Below are 21,577 nucleotides of genomic sequence, written 5' to 3' on the forward strand. Positions count from 1 at the left end.
AAAGCTAGAAATCAAATTTTGGAAGGTGTTTTAATTATATTTCATTTTGTACGGCATTTCTTTCGAAGAGGTCCTAAAATAAACGTTGAAACATGATTAAATATTCACGCGGACGACCTTTGAAAGTGGTCGTTATTCTCCTATCACTCGATTATTCGCGACGTTATTATTGCTACTACTACTCGAGTCACCTTTTAGAAATTAATGGGCTGCTCGTGTTCCAGGGATCCACGTAATACGTCGATTGTAATGTTTCACGTAATACATGCGCAATGGTCGTGGTATAGAGCGAATGGACGTTAATTATTAGTTGGAAACAGGATGGAAATTTTTGTTCCAGGAAACCTATTCGTGATAGCGGCGATCCTGCTGGAACGGAATTTGCAGTCCGTGGCGAATTACTTAATCGTCAGCTTGGCCGTCGCCGATCTTATGGTCGCCTGCCTCGTCATGCCACTCGGAGCCGTTTATGAGGTACGTCGCCTGACGGGTTTATTAAACGCCGTCCGTTATGGTCGCGCAATCTGTTTCAAATCTCGTTTCCCTCGCAAGTTCGATAAAAATCTCTTCCGTCGTCCAGACGCGTACCGCGCGCGGTAATGTTATTAAAAATCGCGCCGAAAAACATCAACCGACTTTAATTCCGCGAACGACGATTCGCTTGGAGACGATTTAAGGATCTACGAAATTAAAAATGGCTACGTCGACGCCCCGCAGCCGCCAACTGTTCTCGTTAATCCGGCTGTTTAAACAAAGGTACACGCCTTTGTTGTCCGACGTATAAAATACTTTCTACCTCGACGCCTTATTCACGCGATCTTTTGCTTGCAAACCACGATCGTCACCACGATAAATTCTTTACAACCAGACAACGGCTTATCTTATCCCATTTATCATACATCTAAATATCGTGGTCCTATTGTCTACGGCTCCTTTTACATCTGTAAGTTACTCCATCTTCCACGATCCGCTCTTTAGGAACCTTCAACCCCTTCAAGCACGCTACAGCTTTCGTCGTTGAACATTGCCAGAGATAACTCTTTGTTATTCTCTTTTCTTTCTTTGTGACTTTTATCTCTGAACTTTATTCTATTTCTTCCACCTCCGGAGTACTTTATTAATTTATTTTAATTGTACGAATATAACTACTACTAAAAGATATACAGGGTGTTCGGCCACACCTGGGAAAAATTTTAATGGGGGATCCTAGAGGTCAAAATAAGACGAAAATCAAGAATACCAATTTGACGATAGAGGCTTCGTTAGAAAGTTATTAACTTTTAAAGTTCCGCCCGTACTGAATTTTTTTCTCGAAAGTGTGTAGGATTTCGGGGGTATGTGTAATGACCAAATATGATTGTAATTGACCCCTGCAATCGAAAATAATTTTTTTAGAATGATTTGAAAAATTTTTTTTTCCGCCGAAAAATTTTACACCTTCTCGAATTTTTTTCTAGAAAGTGGGTAGGATTTCGGGGGTATGTGTAATGACCAAATATGATTGTAATTGACCCCTGCAACAGAAAATAATTTTTTTAGAACGATTTGAAATTTTTGAATTTTATTGTTAATAACTTTTTAACGAAGCCTCCATCAACAAATTGGTATTCTTGATTTTTTTCCAGGGGTGGCCGAACACCCTGTATATAAAAAAAAACGTTGTAATTTTCTAGCATAAAATACGTCGGAAAATATTACGTTTTTTATGGTCGAATAATTGTTTGTTTGAAATGACAAGTGGAAATGTATATTATACTTGCATCGTTGTTGAGAAATAAATCATCGAAAGATAGTGCTCGTTGACGAATTCAACTAGTTTGTCGCAGATTCTACAATCACTCTGTATATTATACTTTTGGAAAAGGTGTAACACAAGTTTCTAAGGATGCAGGTTTGTAGAGTAGGTCAACCAACGTCTATATTTACGAATCACTACCGAAAACACATCAATGGATACGTTACGTGTTCTCCCTCGTTAGAATTAATTAGATTTCATAATCCACCCAGAGACCGACCAGAGATGTACCTGGTTTTCATGACACGAGACCTATTTCGATCCATGACTCTAGGGATCTGATAAACCAAATCACCTCTTTAGCCAACAATTATAGTTACTCGCTTTAATATTTGGTTTCCGGAACGCCTTTAAACACGTTCATTTATATCTTCGCGAATTATTTAATTTACTTCGTACGATGTTACGTTATTTATTAGAAATAATAGAAAGAAAACTCTTTTATAATTGGTATGTTTTTTATTCTAACAATTTAAGGCATTCCTGTAATAAAATGATAATACATAAGTAATCAATTCTCTGTCGGTTAGAAAGTCTAAGTCAAGCAATGAACATTAATTTTTCATGGCGCTACGTAATTAAAATGTCAGTGTCAATGAACAAGATGCTTCGTTGATCCGTAAAAATACAGTTCGATGTGTCGAAAGTATAATTAACAGGGTAGGCCGCGATGCATACTGAGATTAAACGGCCTCGTTTCGCATGCAGGGAGATTCAGTGGAGACTACATGGTTTAAGGACGTGTTTTGGTATTATACATGAGTTATGTTCATTAATGCCCACCAGCGTTGGCGGTCAGATATAGGATTTCTTGCCGCTAAGCTCCAACGAAACATACTCGCGTAAAGCTGACTATCGACGATCGCTTCCCAACCAAAAGCTCGCTTGTCCGTGGCGGTTTCCGTGGGATTAAATTTTGCTTGACTACAAGAGGGCCCCGAAACTTACGCGAATAGTCGTTTCGAAATAAACTTATTCGTGAAAAGATCGCGCAACAATCACTCAAAACATCGCATCAGTTAATAAATTAATTCTATGATAGCTTGCTTAATTTTTCATTAATTTTGTCCACGTTGGATTTAAAAAGGTAGTCTTAAAAAGTGGACATCAATATGCGAGGGTTATACGAATTAAGGAAACAAATATTTGTTTTAAGGCGATTGTATGTACTTATTTTTGGTACAGAACAAATAAATCGTGTAATAAATAATGGCAGCAATTCAATATTGTAAGAGGTAAAATTCATCCATAAAAATGTATTAGTTTATTTAATAAAGTCTAAGGATTGAATTGAACGAGGAACAATCCCGGTCACGCTGTTTTCACGGGTTATAGAAGTCAATTTCATTCGTTGGCCCCAAGGGCGACGGACTATTTTGCTTTAATGGATTCCAATGGATCCGTGAAATCTTTGGAGACCTCGAACCACTCGAGATTCCGAACGGTGACGTATAATTAAACAGATCCTTCTTGAATAAGAAGCTCGTTACCACGTCGCTCTTTGGGAATTAATTACCGCTTCGAACTTCGTAAGACCGGACAACTTACACAATCGCTTATACCTCCGACGAATACTTTTGCCCTCGGTCCTCTTTTCTGGTGGCTCCTTCAAAGGAGGATCAAGTTGCTCTAAGTCCTCGCTAAGCTTTACTTCGAAGTAATCATAATCACCGAAGACAAACTTGTTCGAATTCATTAAAGTAATCTCCAAGTCTCCATGTTTCCCTGTCATAGCCTTTCCAAACCGAAACAAAGGAGAAGACAGAGTTCGAGAAGTACTTAATCACTTTTGCGGAAATATAACGTAAATGGACACCATCCTATTTACACAAAAATTACTCGTTTCGCACGAGAAAATGAATCAACTTTAAATATTTAAGTACACTTCTAACCAAATATTTAACAGCTTAACTGCTGTTATTCGGTACGCAGCCTCGCCTCGCTCTTCAATTTTCACCAAATACGCTAAACCACACGTTCAAATTTCGCGGCTACACGCTATCACGATACTCTATCTCTTGAGCATACTGGTGCAACCTTCGTTCAGCTTAATTATGACTAATCGCGTTCTCTCGTAAGTCAGGTTTTGAAACAGATGTCTCGTAAAAAATTTCTGTATTTCTATTTTAAATACCACTCTATGGAAGTTCAGCATACTGGATTTTCGTTCGATTCACAATAACGAGTTCATTAGCTTGCCAAGAAAACTCTAAAAAATTCCCGGCTACAAAATGGACGTTTTCGCCCGCGCCAACGTAAACGGAAAGCCACGGTTCTTTTAATATAAATTCCTTTCATCGAATTTAAAAAAGTGTTAGCGGAATTAGTTTCGTCAACGTCGCCAGTCGAGTCTTGACGCTCGTAAGCGAGCCTGTTCGTACAATTTCCAGCCTCGAAAAATCTCTGACGTAAATCGAGAATTATAATTCCGCGGGCCGCGTTGCTGCTAGTGTATTTTCACGAGAATAGAATAATACTCCGTTCTGATTTCAGATTTCAAATGAATTCTCCGCGAAAAGAGGCTCTTTGTTTTGTTTTCTTTCCCAAACTTCATTGTGCCTGAGGGCATGCCCATTTGGGGACTCCGCGAGGTTTCAGCGGACGCTTCTACGTCGAATGAATGTGTTTCGCGTCACGACGGCGCGAGCGCGCCTGCAACGCTGCAGTTCTTTGCATCGCGGTACCATCGCGTTCGTTGAAAACAGACAGGAAATAGTAGGAACACGCACGGACCCGAGCGCAGGAATTTACTAAGAATTCATGGGTTAAGCAACGACCTTAGTTCCATCGGAATATTCGACGTTACTGTTACTGGTAATGTCGGGTCTGGAATATTTTTACCGCGACACAATTTACTCCAAGTCCACTGCCTTTATTCGATGGACTCGACTGCACTCCCGTGAAATCTTTTCCAGCGAAACAATCGACCGGTTCATTTCTTATCGAAACGATACGTTCGTTGAGAATTTTTACGATTTTTCATATGTATTTTTCATTCCGCAGACGCTTTGTCGCTAGCAAAGCAGCCATTTTCTATTCCATCCCGTTCTTACTTTGATCATTGAATTTCTACATTTTCGTTAAAATATACTAAATTTTCTCTGGATCGCGTATAACTGCTTCGAAAGATTCGTTTGCGCTTGCGTTTACCTCTACTACTTGACTGACGCGTCTGCCCATTACTTGTTATTTCTACTTGCTCCGTGAATGCACGCAGCGACACGGTCACTACTTGCTTTCCGCTTCTAGATAAAATCTGTTTAACGACAGAACTACCGACAATTGTGGCGTATTTGTTTTTGCCAAAGAAATTATGGATACTTGAAGAAATGTATAATGCAAAAAAATCCAGTCGAGTAAATTTTTTAAATAGATAGTAACGCTCCATCGTCGATGTTTACAATACATTATACATAAGCTCACTTTATATGTAACTTTATATTCACTTTATATTACTATCATTGTGTTTGCGTGTGTACGAATACCAAACGAATTTCCAGAATCAATTTTCTCAAGAACGAAACGCAGCATGGAAACGTTTAGTCTCGCACTTTTTATTTATTTGCCCCACGAACAATAGTGCCCTGCTCGATCATACAACCAACCACACGAAACGGTCCGTACATTCTTTTCGCGTGGAACGGGAAAATTTCCCTGGCCCCTTTTCCTTTATTCGCGAACGCTACATTGTGTCGGAGGGTCTTTTCAAAAGGGAATCAAACATTCCAAGGTTCCCGATTTAAAAATATGCACCGGTTCGCCCTTAAACATGCCTTCGTATCCAGCGTAACGTTTTCAAAATTTATTAAAGTGGAAATGTAACGGATGTAAAGTTCGACGAGCGAAAACCGCTTGTAGCCTGCCTGTCGCTATTTATCCTTCACCGGGAAGAGATATTGGTGGAATTCCGAGGCGTGTAATCCTCCGAAGTGAAGCCACTCGATCTCAATCTTGGAGCAATTTCTCATTCCGTGATACTCCTGGCTGATGTACAGCCGTTTACTTAGACAGCGCAACAAGCAGCTTCTCATTAGGTAAAGAAGCTCCTTACGTTATTGTCTTGGAATTACAGACCGCGTTGAACGCTTCGAGATGATTCGCATATAACTTCTTGGCTGTTACTGCCGTGCCGCCATTGTTAAGACACACTGAGTCCCAATTGACGGTTGCTGAAATTTACCGACTTCTTACCACCGTGGGGCGTGTTTAACGCGTTCGTTCTCGAGCACGCTGTGCGAGTGCACGTAGTTCGATCAGTGACTCTCAAAGAATTTCTCGTTCGATGCTCGATTTTTGCGTAAAATCGAATTTATTCATTTCGACGAGCAACTGATGCCCAATTTTCGAAAGAGAAAGTGAAACAATTCCCATAACAATTATTGCTAGAGACTTAACGTACAAACCGTGGGAAAAATTTTTGATGTAACCGTGAAACATCGTTGTAACATTTATAACTTTATACTGTGGGATATTATCACGTAGTATGCGTGTGAATGGTATGTATCTGTACGCGAACGAATGGGAATTCTGGGCATGAGTTTAGTCGAAGTCGAGCAGCGAGTGTAGAAGGAACGTTGTAAGAAGAGCGTTTGAAATATATTTATCACATTGTCGAATTCATCTGATCTTGCACTCTTTTGCAGTGCACTTGAACGGAGAACCACTGACCTATTCTCCTTCGTTTGAGCTTCGCTCTTGTTCGCGAGACTAAAGTAGCAACTCGCAGGCCGTAGAATACACTCGGGGATTAACTGATTTTAAATAGCTTTGACAGCGCTTTTGGGAACTTTGTCAAAGGTTATATAGTTGCGCGAGCACACGGAGTTAGTATTCGGGACTTGGAAACACTTTCCAACGATTTTCCGGTTTCCGCGCGCACGCTACTCGATCCTCGAATCTCCCGATTTGATCAAAAATATCACTCTGTGCGTTAGACTTTCGAGTTTGCGGTGGTCCAGCGAATCGTTGAATGAAAAGCCTGTAAACGAATTTACCAAACCCGAAACAACGTTCATTTTACGAATCATTACTGTGTTCATCGTTCTCCGCATTCCATTGATTCGCGCCGCTCCTTCGCGATGCCGTTACCCGTTTTGTTCGCAATTCCGACAGACAATATTCAAGTCTTTCTGCCGTTTCTGCCTTTCAACCCTCTTTTCCGTCGAGCAACAACGTCCGTATCGTCAAGGCGGATACGGAATAGCTTCAATTCTTCGCTCCGTATTCACGTTCGCGTGAGTACACTCGCGTTTAAAACATATGGCGTGGAAAAGCACCCTCTCCTTCCACTGTTCTTCCATTTCTTTTACCCTCTGGCCCCACCATCGTCTCCTATCGGATTGTCGCGCATCGTTTGAGCTCTGGTCCGTGGTAATGTAATTGGAAAGCTCCGCTGATCACGCGGCTGTCGACCAATGGTTGTACGCTCATTCTTCGCTGCGATAGTACGTGAAAACGGAAACGAAATTAATACTTTTCGTTATTCACTGATTTCATTTTAAGCGATACAACTCGTCGTAAAATTATCTAGCTCACGTGAGTCGTATCGAGTCTAATATTCCGCACTGACCTGTCAAATAAAGGACTGCGATTTATTCACATTCTCAACTGCCCCTATACGCAAGTATAAATTTACTAACTTCGTCGATAGCGATATGAATCTCAGTTGCAATTAGTGGGATCATGTTCGACGGCATCCCCCTGTCTGAGAAATAGTCGATGCCTTGTACGTCCATCTTAACCACTTCATATTTCAATGTCTACCCTCATTCTCCGTCAGACCATGATCCTGGTTCTACCATTACTTCAAATTTATTTTATGTTTCCCATACCTGCGTGTTAATGCGACGTTTGCTGTCTTGATATTATAAACGATCGCTTACCGTGCCTAATTTTTCTTTTCTAAATACCTTTCTTTCATATTGATACGGATTCGCGAGACTTTCTCTGAATCATCGGTAATGGAGCTTGCAATTCGTCCCGCTGGCTCTTCGAGGTCGGACGAGATTATCAATATAATTGTAAATTCACGGACAAGATAAATACGAGAGTCGTTACATTCTAAATGGAACGCTCATTGTTATACGATCCATGTTACGTTCAATATTTGCTTACAACCTCGTAGCGAACCGTTTATAATCGTTCTTCGTATAATATTTGATTTTGATTCCCGTGGAACACTCTGCAATCCACTTATTTGTTATTCTGGCCCTCGTGCACTATTAAATAATCAAACATGTCTAGCACGAACTTGACACAAATTTTTAAAGGATTACATTTTGCTCATCTCTAGGGTTTCGAATCATTTCTAAGAACAGAACAGACGACACTTGTGGAAAGTGGTTGTAATAGAAAAAAATAGACAATGGGGGAAACGGTACACGAAGAAAACTCGGGACAACGAGAAGAAAGTGTAAAGAGAAGTAACAACGTTGAGGTCCTCGAGGGTCTGGTCGTCAAATGTGCCAGGAAACCGCCCTTCGAACGAACCCTTGAGAGACAGGATGCAGAAAGAATGGCCAGGTAGTCATAAATAAATGAGAAAGTTCAGAGTAGCAAAAGTTGAGGGAAAGTTGATAGAAAGAAAAGCTATCGAATTAAAGCGGAATGCAAGGACGTGGTGGCAATCGTAGTCACCATAAAACATTTATACGTTCTACGGTTAACGATGAAGAAAAAAATGTTTCTAAAAACTTAGCATCGTAAATGATTTATTAAAAATGATTATTTCTCGATTTACGTTTATCAGAATTTTTCACGCTCAATTTGACAAGTACCGTCTTAAAAATTACGGTACCTTTTTCACCTTCTATATAACACTTTTCTAATTCCTTTTCGTTTAACGTCGAAACACTATATTTTGGACGTTCCTTGCGGAAATTAAAAGTTTCTGAAAATATTTCCTTTCGAATCGTTATTTCTTTAAAAATGTTTCACGTTGGGCAAGCTTACGAAATTCTCATCCTAGTTATTTATTACCATCGCGTTTTTAGAATATACTAGCATTCGTAGAATCGACATTCGAGTTCTACAGATTGCCGCGATACACCCACGGTGTCTCGAGAATCCCGTACGAATAGAGGAATACATACTGCGAAATTATACTCCCCCGAACGCTGATAAATTCGTAATAAACTGAATCTTTAAGCGGTGTCTAAAAATTTATGGACCTAGTACGCGAGAGATCGAGGTTGCAACATCCCCGGATTTATTCGTGATTCACCGAGCGTGTTCCGTTTCGTCTTTCAACGTTCGCGATCTCTTTATTCGAGATCGTTCGACCGGTACGTTCGATTTCAAAGGAGGAGGTTCTGGGTTCATTTTTCGGAAGGAAGAAACGCGTTCTGGCAGATTTCGCTGCAGATTCACGGGAAACGTTACGGAATAAGAACTTGACAGCGTTTAAAAACAGTCTAGCAGAGTCAACGAGTTGGAACCGACAGATGTTCACAGCTGATCATTTCGTTTGATATTTAAACAACGCTCCTGTCGATATCGATGATTGATTCTATGGGATAGAGACTTGATTGGAACCGTATCCTGCAGATATAGTTACAGTGATATATAAAAAGTCAATAGAGACAAATCGTCGACAAGATTCACAGTGTACATTGTAACTCGTGGATTTTCATTCTGTTGACCGATCAGATTTTCCACTGTTTCCTCTTGACGATTCGTTGTTATTTCAATATTCGTCGGTAATCGGACGTTTCATTCCAGCGACCAACTTATCGGATCGAGTCGTAATGTAACGATCTCGTTCTTATTTTGTTCTGCACAGACGGTAATTGATGACACTCGGCTAACAGAAGTTGTTAATTAAAGTCTCGTTAACAAGCTCTGTATATTAATGGAACGGCCACTCGACAAAGAACTTGCCCAAGTGTATTCGTGTTTCTTTATTTGCTTCAGACTTGGAACGACGAAATTGTTACAAAAATTCAGTCGAATATTTCAGTAAAATTAAATAATTCTATAAAGCACTTACACTCTGCTTCAGTCCAATTTACGAGTGCAATAACTGCACTGCGGAACTTTGTGCAAATTCATATTTTTGTTAATAGGGTTAATGAAATGGGAACTTCGTAGAGGGTTTATTTAAGAATTAAAATTTCCCATAAAAGTATAAATTGTGTTCCTCGAAAATTCAATGTTTAATTTTACAGGCGAACATCGATGAAAGTATATTGCTTAATAAACATAATTTCACATTATTGGTACACAATAGCCTGTAACTCCCTCTTTTCGTCTATGCTCGGTCAATTTGTTCAAATATCTTGTATCGGAGAACTTTTCCTTTCCGTAGACAAATTCATTCCCGATTCCTTCGCCATACTTTTATCTAGTTTCCCTCCGCGTCCGCAGTTATCCTGCCATTCATCCCCGACGCTCTACCCTCCCTCTTCTATTTTTTTTTCTCTCTTTTCGGTCAAGGGTGAATTTTATTTCCTTCGCCTCGCACACTTTATCTTCCTCACGCTCTGCGATTCCTTTCTTCTCCGTTCTTGAATCCTTTCCATTGCACGGCTCCTCGTATATACCTTTATTCACCGTAGCAATTCTTGCCGATATCACGACCAGCCACGTTAACGATCAGTTCCGTCTCCGATTTCTCTTTATTCTGCGTCGAGACCGCATACCGTCGTACCCTTCTCTGTCTACGATCTCTCTTCATCGTGCACAATCTCGTCCATTGATTTATTCCTTTGATTACCGGGCACAGATTCATTCCGACATCTCGAGCAAATAAGAGAGCAACCACGGAATGTTGAAACAAAGAATTAACCACAGTACACGTACAACATAAGCTCTTGAAATTGCAACGATCCGATGCGAGTGATTAAACATTTTCTTATTCTTCGTACGTATCTCGAAAAGCAAGGTACGTAGGACGTTCGTTCACAGTAGATCTTCCAGTTATTTTATCGCGTAAATTCAGCCTCTTAAGTATTCGCGTGTATTTTTCAGATACCCTGTGTATACGGGGGTCTGTAAACGCGGAGAAGTCGTCTCGAGTACTCAGGTAACTGGTACCGTCGCCGTAGATTCCAGATAAATCCAAGTTTCTATCTTCCGTAACCGCCCCTTGGAGGCTCCCGTTGCCTCGGTCGGAGAAAAAGAAGCCAGGCAATACCAATCAGTGTATTAATATCTCCCGAGATAGAGGAAACCGAGAGCAAGATACAGCTGCTCCGTGGGATCATTCGATACACGAGACCGAGCGGTGGCGAAATGGAAAAGGAAATAGCATGCGGGAGGAAAATTGTAGACGAGCCAAGTTGCAATAAATAAGCTTGCCCGACTTCGCCACGGAACACAGAGATAGGCTTGGCACTCCTTAGAGGGTTTTTCGACACCGTTCATCGTCGCGAATACACGCTAAGAAGGAACCAACTCCGTAATATCACCGTGCAACGATCTACTCAAATAAGCGCGTTTACTTTGCGCCAAACAGCGACGTTTTTCCACGAACGGTCTTTATACACCTTTCCTCGTTTTTTTTTCCACCCTCTTTTCCCTCGAGCGATAACCCCATCTCCCAAGAAAAGTTAACGCTTCGAATCAGACAGCGTATCTCCGCGGCAGCGCAGCGTGTCGAGAAAGAGAAACGTTTCCGCTCGGATAAGACTTTTACGAACCGCGTGTGCCTCCTCGTGACGCAACCGATGCTTCGGGGCAATGTTTTCCAATGTAGGAAACGCTAGCCTCAGGGAGGAGCCTCGTGAACCAAACAGGGGGGGCGAAAGAAGGGTTTTCGATGGAGGAAAGGTGTGGTGGTTAATCCGAACACCTTCAGTATTGGATAGTTTGACTAGTTACTCGGTATAAATACAAAAAGGATCGATCTACGTTTGGTATACGTAGAGAAGAGCGAATCTATGGAATTGTGACTAGCACTTGCGAGAAAGATACAGGTTGAAGCCCTCTGACCCGCGAGAAGCGTCGCCAATCATTACCCTAATGAAGACTAATTTCTTGAAACAACGATCGTTCATTAATATTTTATTAATTGACTGAGACGTGGAAACGTCTTTTAGAATCGAGAATTCCTGGAACGAACAAGACGACACGATCGAGGAGGAAGATTCTGATCGACGAGTCGCGGCATTTTTTAATCACGTTTGCCCGTCGCGTTGCAGGAATTCGATTCACGACGATCGTTTGATTGAATGTCTGCCAATACGATATTGCGCACTGTAATTGTTGTACAATGGTTCGTTGAACGTCGCGCATTTGTAACGAACGCTCTGTTGTATCCTTTGTTTCCGAAATTGATTACACTCGATACTACGTCAGTCGTTTTCATCGTTGGAAAAAAAAACTTTTCATGTATATTTGATCGTACGATTCCATATGCCTCGTGCTTCTATTTTTGGTTTCGTTTAACATTACATCTCCGTTGCCCGCGATATTTGTCACTAACGTTTGCAATTGATTTTCTCTCGTTAATAAATAGATAAAATGAGAGACGAACGCCGCTATTAGACCGGAATGAGTCGATTAAAGTTTCCAAAGAGTTTATCTAATTACAGTCCCGCATGACCAATAAAATGTTCTGGGCTTCGGGCCGTTTAGAAAATTGAACTAAACTAATTAACATTTAACGTAATCCCCCGGAAGCCTACGTAATCGAGAAAACGTCGAGAGTTGCGCCGCGTTTGTAAAACTTCGGAGCACCAGGGTGGATTAAGCGGATACGCTATGAGAAATAGTCGTCGTTGATCCCTCCTTTGTATCTGCTTCGAGCTCTTTGTATTACAGTTCTGTTTTATAGAAAAGGCTACGAATTCAAAGCGGAACCATAACGTTGCAACGACTCTTGACATTTAATTAACGATATCATGAAAAGATGATATATACGGTAATACGGTTTCTCAATTTTTCTCTGGGATATTAAGTTCGACGCAAAGACAAAGACGATACTGAAGCAAACGTTTACTATCAGCATCTTCACCTATCCGCGGGATGCTCTGTCATCTGTTTGCTAAAGGGATTTAACTCGCCTAGGTGAGCACGTGCCAGTGCACACATTGTGCCAACGTCCTCGTTGAAGGATGCTTCTGTGCGCAAAGCCTGAACAACTTGTTCCTTTTAAAGCCACGCTTGTCACAGATTTTCGCTCTGAGTCTTTCCATTGTTTCGACTTTCCATGCCACGGTCAGATTGCATTAATTCCCAATGCACAGAAGCATTGACTTCGTTCGAAATCCGAGTAGCAATTATATAATTTGGGACCAGTCAATGCATTAATAAAAATTTTTACCTGAAACTGGTTAAAAAAGTGAATAAGAAGTGCTCTTCCACGCTGTGAGTAGCTGACAGTACAGTAACAATTCGTAAAGTGAACTTTGGGGTTGGTCTGTTCATCTTTCGTACAGCGAAGGTGAAATTCGACACCAGAAAAAAATTCGAGTAGGTGCCTAAATTTTTCGGCGAAAAAAAAAATTTCAAATCGTTCTAAAAAAATTATATTCGGTTGTAGGGGTCAATTACAGTCATTTTTGGTCAGTAGACATACCCTCGAAATCCTAACCCTTTTCGAGAAAAAAATTTCTTACCGAAAGTACAATGTCTGACCATATTCTGAACTTTTCCCTGTAATTTCCGGCGAAATTAAAAAATTTCAAATCGTTCTAAAAAAATTATATTCGGTTGTAGGGGTTAATTATAGTCATTTTTAGTCAATAGATATACCCCCGAAATCCTAACCCTTTTCGAGAAAAAAATTCCTTACCGAAAGTACAATGTCTGACCATATTCTGAACTTTTCCCTGTAATTTCAGGCGAAATTAAAAAATTTCAAATCGTTCTTAAAAAATTATATTCGACTGTAGGGGTCAATTACAGTCATTTTTGGTCAATAGACATACCCTCGAAATCCTAACCCTTTTCGAGAAAAAAATTCCTTACCGAAAGTACAATGTCTGACCATATTCTGAATGATTCCCTTGAACTTTCGTGTGTATGTTTAAAACATCATAACTTCTGGATAGATTGGAGGATTTTAATGTTTCAAAATGCAAACGACGCGTATTTTGGCGAAGGATATTTAGAAATTCTAAGGGAAAAGTCCATCTTATATCTCTCTCCGTGCAAGCTTCGAGAACATTCTAATTTCTTTTATAAAAAATCGCACGAAGAAACATGGGAAACGTTGCAATATTTTCTTGACGACTCCATAGCTTGCATCGACCTGGTTTCAGGAGAACCGTAACGATCGTGGCTCGAGAGAATCCGTGGAAATCGTACGGTCCAAGAATCGAACATTATCTGTAAATTGCAACGCTATTACCAAGCTCGATATCGGTTTCTTTCGATCGTGACGATCGCGTTGCGTCGTCATTAACGGATAGACGCGAATCGCGTAAATCATCGACGCGTAACTGTCGCGGACAAAGACGATGCATTCTAAACCTGGGATGCAATTTTCTGACGTTTCGCGAGACTCGAGTACGAATCGTTTTCCGAGCGTTTCGTTGATTGAAGCGAGCAATTTAGCAAATAGATTATTAAGGTTATCTCTGAAACGGTCCGTCAGGATCGAGTAACCTTACAAGTATACTCGAGTAAAAGAGATCCATTTTTCACGTCGAGGGCACGTTCCCGACATAAATATTTCAGAGGGTAACTGTCTCGCGTGAATGTTTATCAAACAGCGAACGGCGTCGTTCTCGTTGATCTCGTTCGTCGAATCTTTCACGGCTGGATCTTCCTACTGGATGCTTCGCGAAGCAACGAAATTGTTTCAAACTCAGTCGTGAATAATAAATCGCGAGTAACGTCGGAAGCCTTCATCGTCGATTCGCGAACAAGTTCCTCCGCAGCGAAGTGCAAGACACAGTCGGTCTGGGCGAGATCGAAATTATATATAAGATCGAAATGTAGTTCTACGAGCTCTTCGACTCGCTTTCTTCGTTACTAAATAGCTGCGATCCGTATTAGACGCAAGCTTTTATAATTTAAAACATCGACGCGAGAATCACATCTTTCAGCCAGAAATAAGAAAAGAAAAAACGATGTCGTATTAAAAAGTATATTATTTTGTTAGCCTTTCTTAAAGGAGACGTAAGAACATTTTTATTTTATCATCAAACCGGAATTGCCCTGTGTAAAGCGAAATGGAGGTCAACAAATGTAGACACTGAATTTTACAACCCAGTTGTTTTGTACTCTTATACTTGAGACGCCTCAAAACATCAAGGAATACAAAGAACCGGGGCGAAGGGATATCAAATTTTGATAGACAACAAAATTTGCCCTCCGTTATGACCAATACAAACGGGGAATGCAAAATACGCTATAGAGAAACTCATGAAAATTTGTGGGTAATCAACTGTACCCTCTTATTGTTAACGTGTTCGCTCGGCGAAAGGTTCCGTTTTGTTGTAAACGTTTTGTTTGTTATTGGAACAAAACGTGGCTGGTCAGAGAATATCAAGACGTTACCCGCGTCTTTCGAAACGACAGTACTTTACAATTTCGACTGTATCCGTCGAGAGCTTCTGGCGGGTTTCATGGATGAGCTTCGGATCTTTTGAAAGCTCTTTACACACTCCGGTTCGCAGATCGTTTACTTTTCTCGCTGCGACAGGAAAGAAACGCTCGTTGTCGCTGTTCCCTTTTCATGCAGTGAGATTTACACCCACGAGTTTATTATACAGGGTGTCCGTTAACTGGCAATACAACCAGCAATATACTGTCTGCGCGAGGAAACGAATGGAAAATATAAAACACGATCGAAGAGCTTTCTGGGGAATAAGACAAAATGATAAAACCGAGTGAATCGCAAAAACAGTTTTAGATAACATTGGTATCGAGTATACGACAGATGGCAATAATACAAATTTTGAAAACAGTTTCATTTTCAAATAGAACCACGTATTTTTCTTCTTATTACATTGTAGAAGTTTAATGTTTAGTTTTAGTTATTATAACACTTGAATGGTTGCAAATCATTTTTCACGATTTCAGCAATTCGTTACAATTTCACATTAATAAATCGAACACTACTTTTTCCTCTATATTCAATCCCCTTCGAAACCATGGTTTCTTTTTTCTCCTTAGGCGATGTCTGGCTTGAAATACTGGATCTTTTCTAACATAGTGAAAGTAATATGACCAGCCACCTGGTCCATCGATTGTAAATCTTCTTTCGTCTATAAACATCGTTTTCTTTCATTTCTTCCTCCGTGTAATGTACTCTCGCGATTTTTACACTCACACTTTTGCAAAATTGTACGTAATATTGCTAACATTGCTTGTTTAGGACTCGAAATCGTTCGTGTTCTTTCTCCTTGTCGGAACTTTCAGAATTTCCAAGTACCGTTGTGATAATATTTTTACTCTAAATTTGAATATTTAAGAAACTTTTAACTTTCCCTCCGTTTAAATGAATTTTGAAATATTCGGAACACGTTATTCCCAGACGTAACATTGAGTATCGCTTTTCGTGGAACAAATGTTTAGAGGAAATGTGTACGCGTAAATATTATTTACATTTTTCATTCGAAGTTCGTATCCAGATGAAAATTTGTCAATCATCTCTGTTGAAAGCGTTCTATCGTTTCCAAGGGATAAGTTTTCCATTCTTCGAAAGCCTTCGACAAATACTTCGTGGCTCGACGGGTCCTCAGATGCAGTCAGGAGATTCCTTCAGAAAACAATATCTTCTTTCACCTATCTCCCCTTTACAGTAAAGGCTCCTACGCCACGATTCGATACCAACGACGATAGGATGCTCAAGCGTTTCAAGTCACTTCTCAACGATGTTCGTCGGTTGTCTTTTTTCATATATGCATAAACCATCTGGTTCGAATAAAGTGTTACGAGATATTTTCGCAGAAACCAATAAAGATATCGACTTCATTTTTGTCTTTCACGTTCAGCAAATTCTGTGTGAAAGGTTCAGTCGTTCAATGTTTAAATAGATCTTACCAAACTGAATAACATTTTATTAATGAATTAAGGAGATAATTTAAAATCAATTTTACGAGTATATTTAAGTTATTTCGATTATAAATATGCACTAAAAAATTTGTGTGACTGTGTGCAATGAAAAGAAATGGTCCAATGTTACTGCGTTAAAAGATACCACCTTCCATTTTCTAAAATTTAAAAACGAGACTTTATTTGGACCACATGGTACACAGAATTGTGGAGATAATTTAGATTCTTTTCGGAGAGAAAGACCTAAGGAAAAACGTTTTTACGATCGAATAAACTTGGGGTCAAGAAAAAAGTCTTTTAGTGCTCGATCTTCTATGATTCGAAAAGATAAAACGAGGGGGTAGAAACATATTCGTGATCTTCGGATGAAGAGGTTATAGGCTTTCAGCTACGGTACACAAAACAATCGACCAATCATAAAACCTAAATATGTTTGTAGGATCGAGCATCTCAATGTTTATTAGAATATCTTCAACCCTTGTATTGTGGGTCTTCGTAATATACGTAAACATACGTAAATAGTATCTGTAAAATACCGGTATTATTACTAATTCATGACAAAAAATAACATGCATCAATTTATAGAATACACATCGATTCATTGTGGCTACCTCATTCAGTAATGGATGCCGACATTCGATATATCAGTTATTTTCGCTTTGTTTTCAATGATATTGGAACGAACATTAATGAAAAGAATAATTGAGAAGCAATATCCGTCGTTCTATTAACTATACCGACACTTTCGAACTTTCGCTCCATTTTTTTTTTAATTTTCCGTCAAAACTTTCTCTCGATGTTTACTCGAGGATTGTAATCAGTTAGACGAAGTATTGATTTTTGCGGTATCGTGATCTCGCAGTCGGATGAACGCTAAAACCAACTACTTTGACGATTTTACGACGAAAGGACAGCGAAGGTTTAACTGCATCTTCGAAAGGTTTACGTCAGCTCGTCAGGATAAGCGGAAGGCTCTTCTTAAAATCCTCGTAAATACCACGATAATCTAAGATGCGTTTGTTTCGCTTGTCCTCCATTTTACGAGGCACAAATTGTTACCAGCTATCAGTTACTACCACTCATACTCCTACGCTATAATGATGATTCACTACAAACGAAAGAAAGTTGCTTGTTTCTTCCATTTATTTTGACCAAATGTTGTTTATTATTACACTGCGTTACTTCTATCTACGTAGCTTAATTTTTTATGAATCTACATGTTACTTCTATTTACGAAGTAGTTTTTTAAACAATATTAAAATTACAGATAATTAATATACAATAATAACAATGCTAATAATATGCAGCTTAACGTCAGTGAACTGGTACTCTCAAGTTTTATTTTTAACTTAAACCCTTAAATATCTCAATGTATGAACCGATAGAAGTCGACACTATTCATAAGAAAAAATTTCTTTTTCATTTATAGTGAATCACCATTGTAGTATAAGAATACTAATAGGAGTAACCTGTAACCTTTGTCTATTTGTTAAATAAAACAAACGAGTATCTTACGAATGAATTCACTGATGTGCTTCAAATTCTATAGACATATAAAATGAACAATCGTCTTATAAATTGTGAAAGAATCAATATTCAAAGTTATTCAATACCGCTGTTTTGTAACGGCTTCGAAAGGAGATGCATTTCGATGCCTTTGATTCTGTATTATTATTGCTGACGCGTCGCGGCTAAAAATGGAGTCTCGTCGATGAAAAAGCGGACACGCGACTTACCGTTCCGCACGTTTTCTATCCTTTTCCGCGGAGCAAGCACGAGCCAGTTTGAATACCGACGGCGGTCTTATGAATAGTCCCCGGGAGTTCCGATTTATTTTTCCCGCCACGGACAACCAAGGGAGAGAGATACGGCCAGTGAGTTTTCTCGCTTATTTTTCAACCAGCGATGCTTTATCTACCGTCCCGACGTTTCCATTCGCGATGCGTCTTTTGCCAAGTCGGGCAGGTTTATCGAAAGGTTCCTTCGATTGCCTGACACCCTTCTACTTCGTCGCGTGCACCTCTGTTCTCCCCGACGAAAATGCTTGACCGTTCTCGCGTCTCGTGGAAAATTGCACGCTTCGTCGAACACTCGTCGAACTATTTGTCCGGATGAAACAAATCGAACGACGAACAAAAATCCGTGACGCGGACGGTGGACTCGGACGCGTCGTAAATTCGGGGCTGTCCTCTTCGAGGACGCTTAACGCGTTCACTGGGCAAGCTAATTTTGTAACAAACTTTCCTCCTCGCAGCTCTCGTGTATCTTTTATCGTGCACTTCGCCTTTACCTTCGATCACTGTTACGTATAAAAATTGTTACCTTTTAAAATTTAGAGCTTCGACTTTATTGGGGGTCGCTTGAGAATATTATCTCGTATAACTTTCATATTTCGCAAGAAACATTCAGATCCAAGCTTTATTGGACAATGATAAATAAATACTGAAATGAAGAGAATGAGAATCTTATTCGATAATTATTTTATAAAAATACACCACCCCGAGGTACCCGAAAATTGGTAAACTTTGGGACTTGTTGAAAATATCTTTCAACGTTGTTTTCCAATTTCTAAAAAGCAAAGCTTCGAAACCGTGGTCAAAATTTTAAGCTCTCGATAAAAAATATTCATCGTACGTTTGATTTATTAATTTCTCGCGTGCATTTGCATAATAATGCTTGCGAACTAATGGTCGTGTGGAAACCGTGTGCGTCAAAAGACGAGCGAGGCGAGGCTCGAGGAGACCGTATTGCTTGCGCGGCTAATTTAAAAGTGCCATTTTAATGTTTGAATCGATATAAAGAAATATCGCGAAAAGTCTCGTCTCGTTTGAGAGGCTCTCTCGGAACGCCTTCGAAATTTACAAGTGTCTTCCGTTGACGTGGAAATTCTTGAGCCTCGATCGATAAATCGAGTCCCGTGCACATCGTTCGCGCGCCCGTGAAACTTTTCCGCCCGCGAAAATCCGATTCGTACGCGCCACGAATTCGAGGGAGGCACACGTCGATCTTCCTCTCGAGCGTCGCGGGAAAATCGTATGCTTTAACTTTCTAACGGTCGTGTCTCATACTTTAACATGATCTAGCACGCGTCACAACTTCCACGACTACTAGCGTTTTCTAAATTAACTATAAGTAAACTAGCTCGAGTAATCGTCAATGATTTTATCCGAATAGAAATAAAATTAACGACGTTCGAAAAATTACATACTGAATAGTAATTTGTCGAACGACTCGTACCAGTTTACTGATTGATTTTGTTTAAATTAAAGTAATCAATATTTCATCTAAGAGAAACATGAAACGTAAGAGTTTTGTTCTTCTGAAACGGAAGTCACCCAAGTGTTATTTCTCTCTTGTTCTTCTTAAGAATTACAATAAAGATTATTTTCTTGTCCAAGATGCTGGTATAATAATTATCAACAATTAAGATACTACTTGAACGTTAAATTATACAAACTGATATTTTCAGTGGAACATTGTATTCATATGGAAATTTGATATTCATTGTTACAATTTGCTTCGTTCGAGATATAGCACGTAAAATATTTTAGCATTATGCAACGCATATGTACATATTTATTCTGTATTTAGCAGGTTTCCAGGAAATATATCGAATTAATTGGCAGTAGCCCCTGGAGAGACGCAACATCTGGTCAAATTTTATTAACTTCGTACAATTGCTAATTTATCTGTTTTCCTTTCATTTTTCATACTACAAATTTAATGTCGATTCAGGGATGTACATTTGTATTCCTACTAGTCCCGATCATTTAAATATTTTTATCCTATAGAAAATTATTTGGAAAAATGTTTTCGGTTCGTTCTGAATATATGTATTTTCCACTACCCTTTATACCAGCTCATTGTTCCTTCGTTTTTGAACGCTCCGAATAATCTATTCTACACCGTTCGACAGTTCTATTTTTCTTTTAGTATAGAACTCGTTATCGCGCGGTTCGGCCTCTGGCTCCCTTTCAGAAATTTCTTGTACCGGTGAACTGGTAAAAATCGCTATTTTCTGCATGTTCTTCGCCAAAATCGCTGACATTCTACGGAGAGAATTTTTATCTCCGCTTCTCGATTCGACGAACAACCATCGCGAAACTATTTTATAAACGGTGAAAATTCTTCGAATTTTTCAAACACCGTAAATTCATTATATTTCCTTTCGTACCTTTGACAATTGTTATTAAAAAAATAGAAAGCGTCGGTACGTTTGGAATTTATTATCGCCACGTTCAGCGAGAATACAGTATAAATATGTTTTGTTTACATTTTCCCATTGTGGATGTTCACCATAATTGGGCACAAGCTTTTGTTCCAATAATTCTACCGTATTTGTACTGAAAAACGTGGCTCGACGGACGTTTCGAACCCGAAGGCAGTCCGAATTTCGAGATGCCTCGTAACCTGTGTGTGCACAACGTGATCTCTTCGTAGCCAGCCAGCCTGCCGGAAGTATCAGATTATTGATCGGCAGTTCTTACGCGGCATTATAAGCCAGAAATGTATTTTACAAGCATGGCACGGCTGGAATACACGCGCAAGGGCCAAGGGAGAAATCTCAAAGGGCGCGACGAGGGCTGCGATCTAATAAAGCTTACGCAGTATTTACCGTCCACTCTCTGTTTATCGAGCGTATTCGTACGTATATAGGAATAAGAACATTCGAGTAATGGTATTCAAAGCTTATTCATAGTATTCGAATATCAAATTAGTCGAACAGTCTCAGCCCAACTTCGAATGCATTCTGAACGACGAAGGACCGAGTAGGAATCAAGGAAGGCGAGTCAAAGGTTAGATGAAACTCTAGTAGATTCTTCTTTCTCTTTAATA

The 21,577-nt window shown here is 39.7% G+C and overlaps 1 protein-coding gene across 5 annotated transcripts in view; it reads left to right on the forward strand.

Moving 5' to 3' along the window:
- 5-ht1 (serotonin receptor) overlaps window positions 1–21,577 on the forward strand; it is a 212,671-nt gene that overhangs the window by 172,016 nt on the left and 19,078 nt on the right. For all 5 annotated transcript variants that reach the window (XM_076777103.1, XM_076777104.1, XM_076777102.1 and 2 more), the window contains one exon: window positions 341–474. In XM_076777103.1, the coding sequence (XP_076633218.1) occupies window positions 341–474 (134 nt within the window). The remainder of the gene's footprint in view (window positions 1–340; window positions 475–21,577) is intronic.

The sequence above is a fragment of the Colletes latitarsis genome, chromosome 11 (assembly GCF_051014445.1).
Source record: "Colletes latitarsis isolate SP2378_abdomen chromosome 11, iyColLati1, whole genome shotgun sequence".
Lineage (NCBI taxonomy): Eukaryota > Metazoa > Arthropoda > Insecta > Hymenoptera > Colletidae > Colletes > Colletes latitarsis.